General features: G+C 39.3%; 1 protein-coding gene across 3 annotated transcripts in view; it reads left to right on the top strand.

Moving 5' to 3' along the window:
• PTCHD4 (patched domain containing 4) overlaps nt 1–21,164 on the top strand; it is a 180,816-nt gene that overhangs the window by 53,302 nt on the left and 106,350 nt on the right. For all 3 annotated transcript variants that reach the window (XM_058734202.1, XM_058734203.1, XM_058734201.1), the window contains one exon: nt 3,495–3,975. In XM_058734202.1, coding sequence (XP_058590185.1) covers nt 3,495–3,975 — 481 coding nt within the window. The remainder of the gene's footprint in view (nt 1–3,494; nt 3,976–21,164) is intronic.

Below are 21,164 nucleotides of genomic sequence, written 5' to 3'. Positions count from 1 at the left end.
CCCACTCACGCTTTATCTCTCTCTCTCTCTCTCAAAAATAAATAAACATTAAAAAAAAAGAACAGTTAGTGGGGACTAGGAACCAAAGTGGCCTCCCTGAAGTCAGCCCCACAGGATTCTAGAAAGTTCTGGATTTGGAATCAGAAGAATTGCATTGGAACCCTGGGTTCATCACTTTGACTAACAGGTCTGCCTTCTCTGAGCCTCTACATTTGCTCACCTGTTAAACACAAATGTCCTACCTGGTGATCGGTAAGATTTTGTTATGCCATAAAAATAATTAATTCATGGCTCTATTATAATGATATCATTTCTGGCCTTCACATCTGACTTTATAGGTAGTATTTTCATAGGATAATAGAGCTGAAAATTATCTTCAACATTATGTAAACATTTACTCCTATATTCATATCTGCTCATTTAGAGATGAGAAAATGGAAACCTACAAGGGGAAATGAGCCAGCCAAGGGATTCTTAGCCAGTTAGCCTGAGACCTGTGCTGCAGGCCAGGTCACAGGACTCCTGATTAGGTGTTCTTGCCACTAACCCCCCCTGACTGCTTACAGGTCCAGGGAAGTTCTGCCCAGAGGATAATTACAATACATGTCTTATTCATTCTCTATTTCTCCTACCAATGAACTGTTAAAGTTGGGAAACTGACAAACTCTTCTACCATCCCTTACAAAACAGTAGAATTTTGCCTTACAAAAATATGCTCAGTATAGTTCTGAGAAACATTGGAATGATTTCTCAAGATCATATAGGATGACTGGGCCAATGGCTTGTACAAAATGTGGACCTTTCAGCACAGCTTTCTGTTCAAGGACGTCTAAAGACCTTGTTTATTTTGTTCTGGTGCATGGAGTAGAACAAATTAAGAGAGAGAAATTCATTCTATTAGTTACATCCATTTAAATATAATGGGATGAAAGCGTATCTCTTATGAGGTAATTTTTGTAAGAAATGGCAATTAGACAACTTCAAAAGGGGGGTGAGCAGTTAGCCAAACTCAATAAAGATCAGTTGTTTAAAAATCTGTATTTTGCCTTCTGTAGACTTTTGACTTTTGTCCAGGCACATTATCAGTGCCCTCTTTGATCCACTATAATCTCCAAATGAGGCCTGAGGGACGCATAAATCTTTGTTCCGCTGTTAAAGATCCCTGAGAAATCTTTTTGATGACAAGAATGAGTAAAGACAGATGGAACTGCACATTCTTAAGTGAATAAATATAGCTTTTAAAATACTTTCTCTTTCAAATAATCAAAAGCACATGTCAACATCACAGGCAGGATTTCAAAGAAGTAGAAACCAGGGTAGAGCTAAAAATTATACCAAGCTTAAACCAAAAATAAACAAGCCTAATTGAGAGCAAGAGTGGAAATTCTTTAAAGAGTGGAAACCATATTCCAGTCTCTCAGTGCTGGGACAAGATGCCCACTCCTTCTTTGAAGCTTTCCTACTGTTTCACTTGCAGCTCATCAGAGAAGCCCACAAGGTTTCAAAAAGAGAGAGTGGGGAAACTCCAGCTGGAATTTCAGGTTTTTAACTATATATATATATATATATATATATATATATATATATATGGAAAAAGATGGAAAGTTTACAAAGATACAAAGATGCCTTGGAAGGGGGAGACTTTCCAAGCAAAGGAAGGAAAAAAAAACCTCAAATCAAATTCTTATTTAGAAATAAATTGTTCATTTAGAGTTGGTCAGGTTGTATTAAGCAGAAAAATTGCTTTTACTTAACATATAGGGGCAAATGGGTATGTGAAATGACTATGAAATTTCCTCCTCACAAATCTTAATGATACCACTAACAACATTTGTACTTGCTGTAAATTTCTCAAACTTTTTTGTGCCTGCAACACACTTTCAAGTACGACAGTTAGTTTAGTGCATGTTAAAAATACAAATAGGAACAAGTACCTCAGATATAGAGTCTGACTAAATGAGTCCATAGTAACTGGTTACAGGCGTCTACTTGAGGGTAGAGTGTGCTGCAATTCTGTGATAACAACCACGGTTAGCAGACTGTTTGGGTTTGTTGCCCTTCTGCACTACCTTTCTAGAAAGAATTGTTTCCTGCTCTGCTTCTATGCTTTTATATCCTTGTGAGATAAATATCTTGCTTGACGTAGCAAATGCAGATTCTCCTCATGGCACTAAGTACCTTCGTGCCTGCATTTCACGTGGTACCTGCAGCACATTTTCAATGCCATGTTCTGTCTTGCGACCTGCTATTGGGCTCAGTATTGCATCTGACCACCATTGCCACTGAAGTAAATGACAGTTGTGGCAAAAAGAAAATATCCAAATTGATTTAAATTTGGTGAGGGCCATCAGGGATTTCTTTCTGAGTGTTAAGGCACACCGGTTGATAATTACTGCTCTGAATTAAACAACTGCATATCTGGGGTGCATCGTGGCTCAGTGGGTTAAGCATCTGACTCTTGATCTTGGCTCAGGTCTTGATCTCATGGTTCATGAGTTTGAGCCCCGTATCAGGCTCCACACAGACAGTGCTGAGCCTGCTTGGGATCCTCTCTGTCTCCCTCTTTCCCTGCCCCCATCTCAAAACAAAATAAATAAACTTAAAATAATAAGTAAATAAACAACTCAGTATCTACCTTACTTGTACCTTAAAGAGGAGTGATCACCTCTCTTATAAATATCCTAGTCCTATGACCTTGTCTGCTCTACTTCATGTGAAATTCTAAAATCACAATGACTTTTGACAAGCCCACCTGAAATCTTATCAGTTTCATCGGGGGGGGGGGGGGGGGGGGTTGTCCACTGTGTTCTATGGGGAAAAGGCAGCTGTTTGGAGGGAACATCATGATGAGTGAGCAGGCGCTCACCTCATATTTAGAAAACATTTCAACACTCTTGTGTTAATTGTAAAAACAAAACAAATAGTATCTTCTATGTGGTGTGCAGTACACCGTTGCACCCCCAGGATCCCCAGAGTATAGATGTTTGTAATGTTCATGTGTGTTTGTGTGTGTTGGTGTAGGTGTGTGTGTTAACCCTGAAAAGCTTAGTGTATATTTACTAAATGGATTATTCTTCCAATTTTTGCAATGTTAACTCATGCCATGCTTCATGAAACTGAAGCTGAAAACTTTTGGCTGAAACTGAATCGTAAGACTTGATCCTGCATAAAGGAGTTATAATAGACTGCTACAGACAGAAATGATGGGAACGGGGGTAGGGACGGGATGGATCATTTCCCTATGCATGTGGCGAGTCTTGCATAGCTTCGTAATTCTCTTTGCATCTTTCTAATCCTGATCATCTTGCATGGGATTCCATGACACTCCAAAAGGTTAAATATAAAATCCTCACATGCCACTCCACCCACATCAGCTCCACGATTGCAAGAGCCATCCTCTGCCTTCATTGTGTTCCTTCACTTAGAGTAACAATCTGTTGTCTGGAATGTGCATCCTTCTGGTAACTGTAGTCTCTCCTTTTTCTGTTTTCAAGGATGGGAGGAACAGTTTTATTGGACACCAACTGGGCGGGGTAGTGGAAGTGCCAAACAGCAAGGACCAACGGGTCAAGTCAGCCAGAGCCATTCAAATCACCTACTACCTCCAGACCTATGGTTCTGCCACCCAAGACCTCATAGGGGAGAAGTGGGAGAATGAGTTCTGTAAGCTTATGAGGAAGCTCCAGGAGGAGCACCAGGACTTCCAGCTCTACTCTTTAGCATCCTTTAGCCTCTGGAGAGACTTTCATAAGACCAGCATCCTGGCCAGGAGCAAGGTCCTGGTGAGCCTTGTGCTGATCCTGACCACAGCCACCCTCTCCAGCTCCATGAAGGACTGTTTGCGCAGCAAGCCCTTCCTGGGCCTCCTGGGGGTGCTCACAGTGTGCATCTCCATCATCACGGCAGCAGGGATCTTCTTCATCACCGATGGAAAGTACAACTCCACCCTGCTTGGAATTCCATTCTTCGCCATGGGTAACTATCCATCCTTGTGGTAATCGGATTCTTACCGATATGGGGCAAGGTAGTATATTTCTTGAATTCTCAGGCAGAAATCCGTTTTAATTTTGCACTGATGCGTCTGTGTGATTATGTAAAATCTTACTTGGGGTGGTGTCCGTTTCACCTTACTGGGCCTTTTGGAAATTTTAGGCTGACCAAGTCATCTTCCCATTTATGTTGGGGAATTGAGTGCTGTCAGGTATTTTTAAATTATACAATATTGGAATCCTCTACTCTGCTTCTTCAAAAATGATAGGCCAGGGATAATGGAGTACGGAGCTAAGGAAACCCAACACTTAGTCTGAACAAACTTTCGTGGTTCGTATTCATGGGCATCTTCAAGTTGATGATGGTGAAGAGTGAATAGCGTAGGGTGAAAATTCAAAGAACCACTGACATGTTCTAATCTGAAAAACTCCTTCATTAATCTTGGCTTATTAATTCATTTCAAAAATTTTCCAGAAATTATACTCATTTACTTACCTCCATATTAGCTAAACCTTCCTGCTGCTGCTTAAAGGTGTCTCCCCCAATTTCTTACATCTCTGGTAAAAATAATTAATGAGCATCTTCACTCAAGATTATTCCTTCTTATAACTTTTCTCCTAGGCATACATAAATGTCTAGAAAATGCTTTATGAGTGTGTGTGTGGGATGGTGTGTGTGTGTGTGTGTGTGTATGTGTGTTCTCACAAAAAAGAAGATCAAGTCTGGGAAGAAATGTGAGTGATGGCTCAGCAACAAGACTGATGGAATGCATCAGAAAAGCCATGATAATGGTGGTATCTGTGGTACTACAAAAGAGTTGTGTCAGATATGATATAATTCCCCACATGCAGTGATTTGGAGGTTGAGCTGTAATAACGGCCTCTACGAGGTGAACTGACATGAACAGGAGAGTCTTGAGCTGTAAGGTAAATGTTAAAACAGCTATGAATTACAATTTTATTACTAAATAAAAAACCCCACAGGTATGTGGCCAAAAAGTCTTCCAGGTAATCCAGACCCTTTTTGTTTTCACTTTAACAAACATTTTTGAGAATACCGCAAAACAGATTTATAGTGTAGGTACTGGGGTCAAACTTCTTTATCTGGAAACCCAAGTTCGTTGTGACCCCTAGTGAGTCAGTCCATCTCAGTAAGCCTCAGGTTACTCTCATATAAAATAAGGGTAATAATCGTATCACTTTCAAATAATTGTTGTTTGAATGGAGTAGAATACACCTAAAGCTTAGAACATACAGCAAATGCTTTGTAAATCTTATCAAGCTTTAAGTGAGCTGGATTAAATGATCAATAGGAAACAGCCCTTAGATTCAAGAAATTGAAAGTCATCCTGGATTTTGCATATCATCTTTAAATGCATGTTCATCTTGTTAACAAAAGTTTTTTTTTCTTTTTCCCAAAGAACTATATTAAAATTTGTTTGTACCAGTGATAAGGATGAGCCTAGATTTGAACCATTTAATACTTGTTTTTTGAGCTCAGTCTCTTGACTTGAAATAACAATATAAAATTCATAAGGAACATTCAGCATGATTCACAAATGCAGCATGGCTCATTCAAAATGACAAATCAGATACCTAAATCTGTGGCAATCTAAGTAGGTAATGGAAAGATTTATCAGGAAAATTATATGTTATATAGAATTCTATATTCAATACAAATAAGGAGAAAAATTGTCTCCAGTGGTGTTGAATTGTAGTATCAATTCTACAAAATCAAAGTGGGGTTTTCATTCTTTAAGGAAATAATAACATGTAAAGCCATAGCACTGAAGCAAATGCCCAGACCCTGAAACACATACTTTTCACACTTTTTTTTTCCTCTCTCAGTGTCATTTAAGATCATAACTCAACTCTGGACAGTGTAGGTGCAGACTCTAAGAAGCCTGGTGAATGGTTACTCTTCAGGATTCATAGAATTCAGTCCTTAAAATGTTCTGAAATAAACTTTTTTGGTATGTTCTGAAAACATAACTACAGTAAACCTACCAATAAATACTTATTTCAGATATATTTTCCATCAAGAGGGAGTTTGTTGGTTGTGCTTTTTTCTGTTTGTAAAATGATCCATAATGATAAAGATACCAAGATCAAGAACTAGTGAAATGAAAGGAATATCCTACAGGGCTAGGAAATCTGGGCTTTATTCTAGTTTTTCCACTAACTTTGTCTGTTTGATTTAACTTTGTCCCAGTTCTTCATATATTAAATGAAGGGTTTGGGCTTTTCAATCTCAGATTTTGAAGATCCTACAATATTATTCATTTCATTTTCTTTCTTTTTTAAAGTTATTTATTTATTTTGAGAGAGAGAGAGAGAGAGCAGGGTAAGGACAGAGAAAGGGAGAGAGAGAGAATCCCAAGCAGATTCTGCACTGTCAGCACAGAGCCCAATGTGGGGCTCAAACTACCAACTGCAAGATCATGACCTGAGCTGAAATCAAGAGTCAGACACTCAACAGACTGAGCCACCCAGGCACCCCTATTTATTTCATTTTTATTTCATTTTCTACTGAAGCCAGATCATTCCTTTAATCATTCCTTTCTAATGTCATGTAAGGTATCGTTATCCTCCAACCTCTAATCTCCATTCTCCTTTGTTGACTTCTAGTGCGTGTGTGCGTGTGTGTGTGTGTGCATATGAAAGGGGGGGGGGGGAGAGGCTTTAGATAGAAAAACCACAACCTTGCATTCAGAGCACAACTCCATGAAGGTGATGAGGTGGAATGTGCTATTGAGCATCAGTAAGTTCAGTTTGGCAGATCTATATCTTCTAGGGGTACACATGGCATTGGTTGAAAGTAGTCCTTTGATTGATTACATTGTATATGGTATCCAAACTGCATAATATGAAGTTAGTTGGGTGTAAGGCAAAGAAGCCCAACTTCTTTGGCAAACTTTTATTTCTATTCCTATCTTCCCACAAGGATTTATCTGAGGTAGTGAATATTCACTCCACTGTGCCTCAAGATTCAAACCTTTTGTGTTCATTAGAACTTATCCCTGATGCTGAATATGTCACTTATGATGTTCTGCTCTTCAGCTATCTTGTTTCTGACCACGTATCTTCCTTCTAGACTGCACCTGCCTTGTTCTTTTTTCTGATCATTCATCCACTTAATATCCCTGGTGCCATTTAAGAGGCACATGTACTGTACTTTTATATCCTGCCATTTTTTTTTGACAGAGAGAGCACGAGCAAGGGAGAGGGGCAGAGAGAGAGAGAGAGAGAGAGAGAGAGAGAGAGAGAGAGAGAATCTTAAGCAGGATCCATGTTCTACATGGAGCCCAACAGGGGGCTCGGTCCCATGACCCTGAGATCATGACTTGAGTCAAAATCAAGAGTCAGTCGCTCAACTGACTGAGCTAGAGCTACCCAAGCACCCCCTCCTGCATTTTTTAAACCTGTACCAATTTTTATATTTTGTCTGTAAGTGAATTCGTGTCTCTCAAATTGTATGTTCCAGATTTAGGTTTATAAAAGATGATCATAGGCATATATATGACCTCTGGAATGACCTATTATGACTAAAATGACCCTATTTAACTCCAGCTTAGCATCTTTTCTCAATGCAAACATAAAGCAATAAGAATGTCACTAATTTAATTTATAACTCATTGTCAGCTTTTTTTTTTTTTTTTTACTTCATTTGCTTTGTGTGAATGTGTTTCCTCTTTCTGGAAGGAGAAATATGGGCTAATATTGCATACAGGTACCAACCTGGCTCCTTGCTGATCTTCTGTGGATAATTGCCAAAGACATTAGTAGCCTTGCTTCACTGTTATTTTTGTGATCTATCCTGAATTCGTTTTATATGCCAGGAGTCTTACTTTAGTCATTTGTGATTTTGACAAGAGCTGCTTTGTGGCAGTGCTGAGACTAATTTAAAGTTCAATAGAGCTTAAAAAATAGGTAGTGAAGATAGTGAGTAAAGATGATGGACACATGTACCTGACTTGTTTTGTTCAGGGGAAGCCAGCATTTCCGTCTACAAGACTTCATTCATCATCTAAAACTCCATGCTCAAAATTCCGTGTTCATGAGCTCCATGTTCATTTGTTTATTAATTGATTCAAATATCTATTGAGCACCTACTATGTTCCAGGTATTTTTAGATTCTAGAGTAAAAGGCACTGAACAGAACTGATCAAGTTGTTGCCCACATGGATCTTACATTGTTGGCCTGCAAAGGGGAGGCATCTGACAATAAACAAATAAGATAAGTGCTATAAAGTACAAAAATAAAGCAGGATAAGGGATAAAGAGCATAAGTGGTAAGAGAAAAGACTTTCTAAAAAAACAAAAAGAAAGAAATTGAAGTAGAGAGCTAAATGAAGTAAAGAAGTATCCATGTGGCAACCTGAGAAGAGCGTCTCTGACAAAGCCAATTATAAATGCGGTCTTTTAGATGGACTTCTCTTGGTAAAGTTGAGGAACAGCAAGAAAGGGAGTGTGGCTGGAACAGAGTGGACAACTGTCTGAGTATTATGAGATGGAGTTAGGAAAATGGTAAAGAGCCAGATCATGTAGGGTACTGAGAATACTTTAGATGGAAAGCTACCTGAAGCATTTGAGACATTAGAGTATGACCTGACTTACGTTCTAAAGGCATCTTTGGCTACAGTGTGAAAATTAGTCTGCAGTGGATCGAGAATGGTTATAGGGAGACTGTGTAAGAGGTTATCACAAAAATTTATGGGATATAATGGTGGTGACTTGAAATACCATGAGAACAGGGACAGTGCTAAAAAGGGATTCGACTCAGGATGTATATTTGAAAATAGAATTGACAAGATTTGCTGCAGGATTGGATGTGGTATGTAAGAAAAAGAAGAGTCAAGGATGACCCCAATCTTTGAGGACTGAATAATTAATAGAAAGCATTTACTATTTATTGTCATGGGGAGATTATGGAAGGAATCAGTGGTAGAGGAAAACTTTAGGAATTTACTCTTCTATCTGGTAAGTTAGATATACCTATGAAGCATCCAAGTGGGAAAAATGTGGGCTAAGACAGTATGTAGATCAGGTTCAGAAGTAAAATCAGTAAGTTGGAGCTGGAAATATAAATTTTGGATTTATCATGGCATAGCTGATAATAAAAGCCATGAGATCTGACAAGATCAACTGGAAAGATAAATACAGATAGAAAATAGAAGTCTAAGATCTGAGCCATGAAACTTTCCAATGCTTAGAGATTGGGAAAATGAAGATGATTTAGAAAAATGACATTAAGAAGGATCAGGCAGTGAGATGGCAGGAGAATCAAAAGATAATAGTGTCCCAGCAGCCAAGTAAAGAAGGTGTTTCCTGAAAAAGCTAGACATCAACTGTTTCAAAAGCTGCTGAGAAGTTGTGTCCAATGAGAACTGAGACTTGGTCATTTGACTTAGCAATTTGAAGGTCACTGGTGACTTTGACAAGAATTGCTTTGGAGGCGTGCTGCAAGTAACAAAGAGGTTGAGTAGAGCTTGGAGCATAAGAAGCGAAGACAGTGAGTAATGATAACTTTTCCAAGGAGTGTTACATCACAGAGAAACAATGATTGTACGCTAATTGGGATGCGCAGTACAGAAAGCTTCATAGTAAAGCAAAGATAGGAAGAAATTGCAGAAGCAATGTCATTGAGTAGGAGAGATGGGCCTGGATTCAGAACACAACTAGAGTCATGGGCTTTATATAAGAGCACAGACAGCTCATCTCCGGTTAAGAAAAGAGAAAGCAAAATATACGGACAGATCCAGATAGATTGGTACATGTGGGGGTGGGAGTGTGTGGAAATTCTCTTCTGTGGCTTCAACTTTGTCAGTAAAATATGAAGCAAGTTATCAGCTGAGAATAAATTTGGGAGAGGAGGTGTTGATTTGAGGAAAGTGAAGAGATTTTGAAAGAGTGGCTTTAGAAATTGGAGAATAAATTAAAGGAAAAAAAGCTAGGTGAACAGCTAAGAAGCACAAGGAACCACTTGAAGTTCGCGTTTATGGATTTAGAAAAGAAATCAATTGGCATTGTTGCTGAGTCAGTGCCCCACCTCCAGCCATATATAGCTGCTTGGGGGAGGGGTTGAGTAGGCAATGACATGAATTTAATTGGAAAAAACCTTACAGGGGGAAAAAAAAAAAAGAAAGTTTATAGTGTATGCAGAAGAATGACTATAATGACAGATCATGAAAATTTTACTAGTTGGGGTCAGCTAAACCATGTTGCAATAACAAATAATGCCTTAAATCTAGTTGGATTAACACAACAAAGATTGGTTTCTTGCTCATACTACAGTTTAGTGTGGGTCAGGAAGCTTTCTTTGGGAACTCTTTCTCCAGCAGAAATTCAGGGGCCGAGGATGCCTCTGCCATGCAACATCTTGTCTTCTCAGAGTTTGTGGTCCCAGCTGTGTACACAGAAAAGAGAATAGTTAGGGAAACCACACCAACTTATAACTACCTTGCACGTGAATTGATAGTTATTTCTCATCATATTCTATTGGCCAGAACTAGACACATGGCCATAAGTTAGCTAAAGGAAGTACAGGAAATGTAGGAGAGTAAATGGATTATTTAATGAATTATTAACTGTCTGTCTCATATAAACTAAGTCAAACAATAAGGGCAATGAGGATTTACTTCCCATCATCATCATAGCAAAAAACTGATAGGGTCAAAATACTAGGATTTTTTGTGAGGTCAGAAAATTGTTTGAGGTTGGAGTCTATTCTGGTTATCGATTGCTGTATAACAGATACCACAAGACTTCGTAGTACAAAACAACATTTTTATTGTTGCTCATGGGTTTTGTGGGTCAGTAATTTAGAAAGGGTACAGTGAGGTCAATTTCTCCCATCTCTACAATGTCTAGAGCCTCGGCTCAGGGTCACTTGAATGTCCAAGGGCTGGGACAGCTGGGGCTAAAACAACCACTTCTAAGATGCTTTCTTTGCTCACATGGCTGGTACCAAGTTTGGGATTTCTGAAGGAGCCCCTCAGCCTAGAATTTTGAAGATGGCCTCTAAACATGTCCTCTCCAGCATGGTGTTCTCAAGGTAGTCAGGTTTCTAATCTGGTGACTCGGGCTCCAAGAAAAAAGTATTGCAAGAGAGCAAGGCAAAACTGCAGGGCTGACCTGGTCACAGAAGTTGCGTAGCATCACATCAGACATATCCTGTTGACTGCATGCCATTCAGAAAAGCTAGCTCAGGTTCAAGAGGACGGCAGTGGGACTGTACCACTTCAGAGAGTGGCAGAGAGTTGAGAGAGAGGTGGAGTCACATTGCAGAAGAACAGGTGGAATGGGAGCGACCGTTCTGGCCATCTTTGGAAACAGAGATTTGCCACACAATCATAATGGGAGTGAGCTGGAAAAGAAAGAGATGGATTGTAGAGATGCATGGTATCAAGGTCTTGAGAAGAGATTATTACTAATGAAAATGACCATGATTTGATCATTTTGAGCTGGGAGACAAATGTAGGATTGAAGACATTATGAGTTCAAAGGACCTGAGTATAGAAGGGATTTTCTCTGTGGAATCCGAAGTCATGAAAAATTATGACAAGAGTTGTGATGGCCACTGACACATTGAGTCCTATGTTAAATCTTCAGCAAATGAGAGACTGATCCTGAGGTTTGTAAATGAATAACGATTTTTTTTTAAAAAGGAATAATTTGCATACTACATGCCCAACTTCAAAAGAGTAAGTGTTTTTAAGGAAGACGAACATCTTTGACTTCCCATGAGGTAGAGGATAGCACCTATAAAACTTTCAGGTCCGATAACACAAGAGGAATAGGAGAACAAAGAGGCCTCCAATGGAGACAGCCAGGAAAGCAGTGTCCTCGGGGGATGGCCAGGTTTCGTTAGAGCAAGAAGTTAAAGGTTATATTTGGGGAAGAGATTCTGGAGGTAGGGAATCTTAGTGATGACAAGACTGAGTTCCAGAGGGGAGGGGGAAGGTGGGAAAGATGAAAAGATGGTCAGATAGGGGGTTATACAGAACTGTATAGGAATGACAGTTCCCAGACCTGGGAATCGTGGGCCTCTGTGATTGCTCTGTGAGGGGAAGGGTATGACTCGATGGCCGTACCAATGGTCCCACTGGGCAAAGTCGTTCTGTTACATTGTAGGTCAGATCATATCACTCACCTGCTCAAAATCCTATACTAGCTTCCCATCTAAGCCAAATTCAATGGATACAAACATTCAGTGATTTCCAAAGTCCCGACAAGACTGACATCTGTTGTGCCTCTGGCCTCAGGTTCAGCCTGTCTCTCTCTCTATACCTGGAAAGCTCTTCCTCAGATACCTGCAGACTTGTTTCCTTACCTCCTGCAGCTTTTAATGCAAATGTCACCTTCTTAGTGGGGACTCCCCTGGCCACTCTATCCCAAACCACAAGCACCCTCACCTTCTGGTCTCCCTCTCTGCTTCAGTTTTCTCCTTAGAGCTCATCATTATCTACTATACAATACAATTTACCTTTGGACTTGTTCATTTTCTATCTCCCAGCAATGGAATATAAGCCCCGAAAGAATGTAAATTTTCATTGTTCCATTCCCATTGTTTTCTAGTACTTCAAACACTACTTGGCCTGGAATAGGCCTTAAAAATTAATGTGGAATTAATGAATGAATGGTCTCTCAGTGTTTCTCAAATGAGTTATGCTCTATTCGAGTCACTAGTTCAGTTTAATGTATCATGATCCACATTTATGTTTCACTTAAGGAGAAGGAAAGAAAATAGAAAGAAATAGGAAATATCAGAAGGTATTGCACATAGTAAAGTATTACTGTATCAATACTTTAGTTTCAGTATAATACCTATGTGTATAACAGATCCCAGTGGAAGATGTTTTTCATAATGTGGGCCCCAGTCAAAATTTTTAGAAAAACACTCTAGAAACTTTGTTGGGCTAATGTCTTAAACAGATCATGGTGATAAGTGAGGATTTATTGATGGGGAGGCCACTGGGAGAACTCATCAGAAACATATGTAGCTGCTTCTCTTGGTTAGTTCTGCTGGAGGCAGGATCAGTACTTTGGAAGGGGAGGGTTTTGCCAGGCATTTAAGGTGTTACTTCCTGGGCACCGCTGTTTCCCTAGACCAGAAATAGCACAGTGTTTAGCACGTAATGGGCCCTCTAAGACTTGAGAGTTGGCTAAAGTTTTTTAATGATTATGTTACGGTTTTGGAAATACTTCTCAGTAAGTTGCTTTTGCCACAGGACCTGTTTTACATGGGATCAGTAAGGCATCGAAAGCCTCCCCAAAGTAACTCATTGCTGGGAGAGACAGGGCCTATTATTATGACGTCAAGAATGTTCAGTTGGAGATCTTTCCCAGCCATATTAATTGCAGCCACCCTGCTTTTGGTAAGAAACTGTTACTTCCTTTGGGAAAAGGTTGGCCGATGATGTAAAAATATCCCCTTGTTTATGGCTTGGGATCAGAAGATTTGGGAGTCCCCTTTAGTCCCACCTCTTATGGGCCTCCCCTGTTTTCTCTTTCATACTGTGAGGAAGTTGGACTGATTTGTCTTTAACATCCCTTCCACCTTTATTCTTTAATCAGTGAAGCTTTTATTTGACACTTAGGCTGCATGGCATGTTTTTTTCTGGGTTTGGGGTTCACTGGGGGCTAGACTGGGTCTACTTGGCATCTTTTCTAATGTCTACTCCAAAGTGCCCATACAAACATCGACTTATCGATGAGTCTTGTGGCCGTTAACGTTCATGGAGGAAGAAAAGTCTGAACTCTTGGCTGTTTTTAGTTTGGGTATCTTCATGTCCCTATTTTTCTTCTGTTTTTCTTTAGTTCTGATTTTCTTATATTGATGTCTGTTCTTTTGTAGCTTTGAGATGGATTTCCTGAGACGTAAGTTTCTAATAAGTTAAAACATTGTCTCACTAGCTGGTTTTTGCAGACCTTTTAAAGGAGGCGGGAAGGGAACAGATTTTTGGCATAACAAGTTAGAAGTTGAATTTTATGCCAAGCATTTCAGGTAGCATGTACTTTTCATTGTATAGCACTGTCCAACATTAGTAGTAATTATATCCTGACTCCTTAAGATTCTACATTTTCTTTGGAATCCACCTCCATATTGCACTTTTTACTGCAAACAAGCTTCCTCCAGTGATAGCTGGAGGTTTGGAATGAGGAAGAGTACTATTATATAACACAATTTTACTCGGGGTGAGAAGCATATGGACTCATTTTGGTGATACTGTTTATCTCAAGGGTAGCTGATGCTAGTTTAGACATTTAAAATGGAAAGATTTGTAAATGTACCTCATGCTGCTTAATCCACTCTGCTCTTGCTTTTTACCTCTTGAATCAGGTAGCAATCAGTCTTGAGTAATTAAGCAGCTAGGGAATTGTGAAAGATAAATTCATTCAGCACCTGGTAGAACTATTACTATGTCAGGTACTATCGCTTCTCCAGCATGGACTTCCAAAGCCTTCCTCAAATGCATCTCTATCACAAGCAATCTGAACGATCCTCGTTAACTGAAGTTGACTTAACTGTCATGTCAGAGCATTCCGAGAAAAAAAATATCCCTAGTGCCTGAAAGCTGCGGTTACCGACCAGATTGGGATTTTCTGCAGTGCTGTTTCAGGGTAAATGCTGCAATTTAACTCGAAACTTGAATGGTGGGAATGCATGAAGGCTTATGCCATTACTTTTCTGAGGAAAAACAAAGCCCTGTCCAGGAAAAAGAAAATCATTTAAAAACTGGACACTTACCTTCTGGATTCAATTCTTTTCCAAGCCAGTATTTTCATACCCAGGCATCTAACAAAAAAATACAATTAGCAGAGAAGGGTGAGATAGTTCCTGTATTGATTTGAGGATGCTAGTGGTGACCTTTGGCTTCTAAGAATTGAAGAATCCCTATGCATTGATTCCCACCTGCCTTCCTGGAACACTATGGTTTATGTATGCATCCAATATATGTGTCATAGTGGCTGATTTCTTTTGTAATGACAGAGCAATGCCTTCACCCAGACCAAGGCAAAACCGTTATTTGAGCTTCATCTTCTAGATCCTGCTGTGTACCTTTAGAGAAATTATGATGCTGAGTTTGAATTTAATATGAAGAAGATGCTGCCATTTTTTTCTAGTGCTTCCTGACTTGGCCTAAATCAAATAAGACTATGTCCTGGCCAGTGATATTTCCAGTAATTGTTTACATCCTAAATTAAATATTTTTTAAAGTTTATTTCTTTATTTTGAGTTAGACAGATAGAGAGAGTGAGTGGGGGAGAGGGAGAGAGAGAATCCCAAGCAGGCTCCATGCTATCAGGACAGAGCCCAACGTGGGGTTCTATCCTACCAACCGTGAGATCATGACCTGAGCAGAAATCAAGAGTGAGACACTTAACCAACTGAGCCACCCAGATGCCTCCATCCTAAATTAAATATTGTATTTAATAATATAAATCAGTAAAGTATTAGTTAAGAAAATTTACTAATGGTATTTGAGAACACATAATAAAAAGCATGGAGTATAACCATAATAGTCAATGATATACACCAAAAAAAGGGAGACAATTTTGTCAGAAAGAAGTGGGTATAAGAATAGGTTTTTCAGCCTTAAAAAAGAAAAACTACTATTTATCTTACCAGCAATGGATGGGCTTATTCAGGAATAAAAGAGAATTGTAATCCTGGACAAACAACCTATGGCAAAACCATAGACAAATCCTGGAAACAAAGGAAATGTATGCTCCTGAAGGAGAAAATTCTAAGTTGGGAAGGCTGTTATAAACTAGTGGTGACCTTTGGCTTCTAAGAATTGAAGAATCCCTATGCATTGATTCCCACCTGCCTTCCTGGAACACTATGGTTTATGTATGCATCCATTGGAGTAAACTAGGAGTTGAAAGCATGGTGACTTTTCATTGGCTTAGCTATGGCAGAGGGGCAGATAAGGAAAGCATTTCTTTCTTTAGCTGGGATAGTAAAGTTGTGTCCATGTGCATAGTCAAGTCCACTTCTTCCTCTTGGGTCTGCAATTGACTAAGAATAGCAAGGTTTGAGAGCTCTCCTCGCGGAAACCTTCTGACTCCATTTTAGTGGGGTTTCCCATTACTAATTTTCACAGGTTAAGCTACTTTTTAGCGGGGGTGGGAGGGTGGGGGGAAAGGAGATGGGAGAAACACATTAGATGGCTCATTTCACTGAATGAAAACCAGTGGAGATCACCTATACACGCACAAAGAAAGACTACTAAAGGCACCTAATTTGTAGATTTTTGGGAGTGACTGTGATGACTATAATAAGGACTCATTATAACACTCAACAATAAATTAATGGATTTACTCTATAACTCTGTCCCCTTTCCCTTCCTTTCCACTGTGTTGGTCAAGGGTCAGGGCAACTTCATATACTTGACTGTGTTGGCACAATGTTTCAGAAATAATAAGTGCTCAATAATTATTTCTTGAATGAATGACTTTAATTCCTAGCTCACAGCAAAGATAAAGCTTAATTGTTTTAGAAATGGATATCTATGTATGAAATTCCATGTGTTCTTTTAAAATTCTGGGAATAATGATCTTTAAACAAAGCCATTGAAAATGGTTATGTAATGAAGGGATTTTTGGATCTCCAAATATAAGAGTTTAGTCTAAATGTTTTATTATTTGTTTGGGTGCTTCATGCAACCTAAAAATATTCCCATGGCCATTTTATCATAAAGATGACTTCCTTATTTTCCCAGAGATACGTGGACACCTGTTTCTACTAAATAAGGAAATAAAGTCACCAGAACGATTCTCAAGTATGTTTTGAAGCCAAGATCAAAACCTGTATTACTTAATTTTTTTTTCTCCCAGATTCCTTGACCCTGTTGTCTGTTCTCAAACTGAGCCCCGAGGACTCCTTGGGAGGCACTAGGACTATGGGCCTTGGAAAGAATTGAGCCAGCAGAATTTCTGGCTGTTCCTCTCTGCTTCTGCCCATGAATTTCACTCTGGTATTTTTTACATGACAAGTTACCATAAAGATTTAGTTTGTGGAGAAATTCCTGTGGATCAAAAAACAAACCAACAAATGTTTGAAAACTGCCAGTTCTCTACCATTCTCCTCCTTCATAACATAAAGGAAGGCAGAAACTGAACTTGAGATGAACTAAATTTATTTTACAGCCTGGGTGGCTGTGCTTTGATCAACTGTTATATCTACATGCTTGCTGTAGTTATTTTATTGAAATATTTCTAGAAGTGTGATTTCAACTTAAGACTTTAACATTCGCTCCTGTAGACAAGTTAACCTATTTTTAAGATACAGAAAATCCAAAGGGATGGAGGCAATGAGGTTTCATGGTTGCCAGAGGAAACTGAGCAAGACTGCAAAGAGACTCCAGAGGGTAGAATTATTTGTAATTTCACTGTATCCTAGGGTTAGGTTAGACTGTCTGTCTTACAGGTCAAAAAATTGTATCGTAAAGGCACAGTGGCAAACTAGACTCTCAAAGAAAGGATCCCATTTACTAAGTTGGAAAGAGATAATGGCCAACAGCTCTGTTCTGGTAACTTTTCCAAAAAATGGTCTAGTATACCACATAACAAGGCTTTCTTAAGATATATGAAAAAGACCAATTATTACTCAAAAGGCTTTGTGATGAGCATAAATGAAAAAACAATGATATCTGATGAGTTTGAATGCCAAATTGCCCACTCTGTCCTTCCAGATTTGGTGTCTTTCTTGCCTGAAAAGTTTTATGTACACAATACAGATTCATTGTTAGATGTTATCATTCTATGCTGGCTATCTCCTTTGGTTGATAAGCTTTATCTATACAATGACTCCATATCACTGACTATGTTAATAAATGTACTAAGTCAATAGTGTTTCTGCTGGGACTAGAAGACATTCTTTCTCCTTAGATTATTTATTGATCAAATGAGTTTAATCCTCAGACAGTCCCCATCTTTTTATGTTTTCCAAGTATTTGAGGTTCATCCCTTCTGTTTCCACTGGGAACTTTCTATGATATTTTTTCTTTTTGGTTGTGTTATTTATTCCAGTCTGTTTATCCCTTTGCCCATTCTGCTAATTCTTCCTAATCTTATCCTGAAAGATGAAAACCCTAAATCAGTAGCACATTATGTGAAAATTCCTTTATTCTTTCATCCTACTCAAACACCATTACCAATATACCATTGGTTACTTGCATAGCTTAGCACTGCTGTGTTTCTAGAGCAGTCTGGCCAAGGGAGAGATGTCTGTCAAAGGAAGTCCATGGGCTTCGTCTCTATGAACTTCCAATTCCAATCTCTTCACATTGTTTTCTCTGACCAAAATGAAACTGTTATATATCCAAACACACAAGGCCATTTGCTGTCTCATGATGTTCCTTTCTCCAGAAATTTCTTTCTATATCTCCCTTGTTCTGAATTTCAAGCCTTTAATGTTTGTTGCTCTATGGCATTTTTTACTGACTTCCAAACCCAAGAATGACTGGTTTTCTTTTTTGCCTTCTTTGTGCCCTTGTTTACATGCCGGTCTTCAATTCTATACTAGACTGCAAAGCCTTCATTAGAAAAGTTTCAACTTCAGGATGCCTGGGTGGCTCAGTTAAATGTCTGACTCTTGATTTTGGCTCAAGTCATGGTCTCATGGTTCACAAGTTTGCGCCCCTCATCGGGCTCTGTGCTAATGGTGCAGAGCCTGCTTGGGATTCTCTTTTCTCTCTCCCTCTCTCTCTTTCTCTGCCCCTACTACGTGTGCATGCACACATGTTCTCTCTCTCTCTCTCTCTCTCTCTCTTAAAGTAAATAAATGAACTTTAAAAAAGAGAGAAAGGATCTGGGGCGCCTAGGTGGCTCAGTCGTGTAAGCGTCCGACTTCAGCTCAGGTCGTGATCTCGTGGCTCGTGGGTTCGAGCCCCGTGTCGGACTGTGTGCTGACAGCTCAGAGCCTGGAGCCTGCTTTGGAGTCCGTGTCTCCCTCTCTCTCTCTGCCCCTCCCCCACTTTTGCTCTGTCTCTATCTCTCTCAAAAATAAATAAACATTAAAATTTTTTTTTTTTTTAAAGAAAGGATCAACTTACTGTTTTTATCTTCAGCGACTAGTAATGGGCCTACCACAATATAGGAAGTAATTTAAAATTATTTTTGGACTGACTCAGTGAAGGCCAGCTCTGCCATATTGGCCCCCTGTATATAACTGGCCACCACCCTGGGTTCCTCACATAGCACTTGTCTGGTTACTTTCTGTTTTCCCTCCCTATCATCACCAACACATTTTCTTCTCTATCCTTCTCTTCTTTGATCTTTGTTCTAGAAGGCTAATTTTTGTAGATTGCTCCACCAAGGCTCCCTTGGCACCTTGCTTTGTGTTGAGTTTGGCCAGTAAGAGGCATCACCAGGAGATAGTAGGGCAGAAAGAGAAAGAGGTCAAGGTCTTTCTTTCCTTCTTCCTTCTCTGCTTTGACAGTATTTCTCTGACAACTTCATCCTCCGACAGGCAGCCACTCCATATCTACAACTGTTACTAGACCCCGGTAGTACAATTTCCTCCCTTTATTCCTTTAGGCTTAAAAGTAATAACAACTTCCTGCTCGTGATCGTCTCTAGATACCTCAACATCCCTGGTTTTTGGCTCTGCCCATAGGTTTGCAAGTAAGTCTCTCGATTAAGGTTTTTGTATTTATACTGTCTAAGGGATTGCTATGTCCTTCCGAGCTTCTCCGTCTCTTGCTAGATATCATACAGCCATCCAATATCTTGCTGGATCTGAAGTCCTGCCCTGAAGTCCATCTGCTTCCCTTAATTTGCTGGCTAATTCTTGCCAACAAATCGTCTTCTTCAAGGGTACTGGATTTTACTCTCTACCAGCCAATTCTTGACCATCAGTGGATCTAGGAGCAGTCTGCGTTGCCCATCTGAACTTGGTTATCATTAGATAGCTAGATATCTGCCATATTTGGCCATTTTGGACATCTTAACCTCACAATTTCCTTCGGACAGTGAGTGTGCATTGTATCTCCATTTAAATGCCAGTCTTGTGTCACGATTCATTTCTCCTACTTTTATAATTCTTGTACTTTGCTTTCTCCAACAAGTTGAAGTCTTGAGGCATACGAGTTTCCCATGCAGATTTATTTTTATATCTTTCATGGCTATTTTGATATGTCTCTTTTAAGAAAGACCCTAAAGAAGAATTTTCAAACATACATGTTTTTACCTTGGTAAAACTTGGGGCTGGCATTAATAGAGGCTTTGCCCTCTATGAAGCAAGAATGAGAAATTATTTCATTCGAGAGCTCCATATCACTGTGATCATTTTTAGGTCATGGTGGCTATTTTCTTCCTTGTACCTAGTCTAAGCTAAAAGTAGCTTGATATAGAATTGTTGCCTTATAGTCAGATTTTCCAAATATATATAAAAAGAGGCTTCCTGTCCTTGTTTTGTGCCACGGTGCTTGTGCGTTTGCAACTGAAAATAGCATTGGCGCTCATTCCTGGCACATTACACTGCAAGCTTCTATCTAATTTGCTGTCCATACTCATCCTAAAGTCCTTTTCAGTATTGCTGCTTTCCAAGTATTTCCTTCTCATTGAGCATCTATGTCTCATTTTCCACAAAGCTATTCGTTTTCCATTTTCAAGGTTGATACACATCCTTCTACCAACCTCTCTTCTCTCTAGAAACGTTACTTAATATTCCTGAGTGGTAACTTTTTTTTTTTATTCATTTTTCCTTATTGCAAAAACAATGCATATTATAGGAAAAGAGAAAGAAAGTGTACAACCACCATCCAGAGATAACTGATAAAAACTTCAACTATACCTTTGACTATATCTCTGTGGCTATAGGTAGATAAATATGTAGATTTATAAAACAAAACATCTCTCTAATATGTTGTCATGCAGCCTGCTTTTCTTCTTCCTCTTCTTCTTCTTTATTCATTTAAGTAATCTGTATACCCAGCGTAGGACTCAAACTCATGATCCTGAGATCAAGAGTCACATGCTCTTCTGACTGAGCCAGCCAGGTGCCCCGCAGTCTGCTTTTTCATTTAATAAATCAGGAATTTCCATATATGGAGAAATTATATAAACCTGTATATGTACTGTTTTTTCTAACAGTTATATGTTAACACTGGTGTGATTACTGCTCAGATTAAAAACTAGCATTCCAAAAGCCTCTTGAGTTTCTCT

This window comes from Neofelis nebulosa, chromosome 6 (assembly GCF_028018385.1).
Source record: "Neofelis nebulosa isolate mNeoNeb1 chromosome 6, mNeoNeb1.pri, whole genome shotgun sequence".
NCBI lineage: Eukaryota > Metazoa > Chordata > Mammalia > Carnivora > Felidae > Neofelis > Neofelis nebulosa.
The sequence above is the reverse complement of the archived record's forward strand: the minus strand, read 5'-3'. Positions and strand labels throughout refer to the sequence as shown.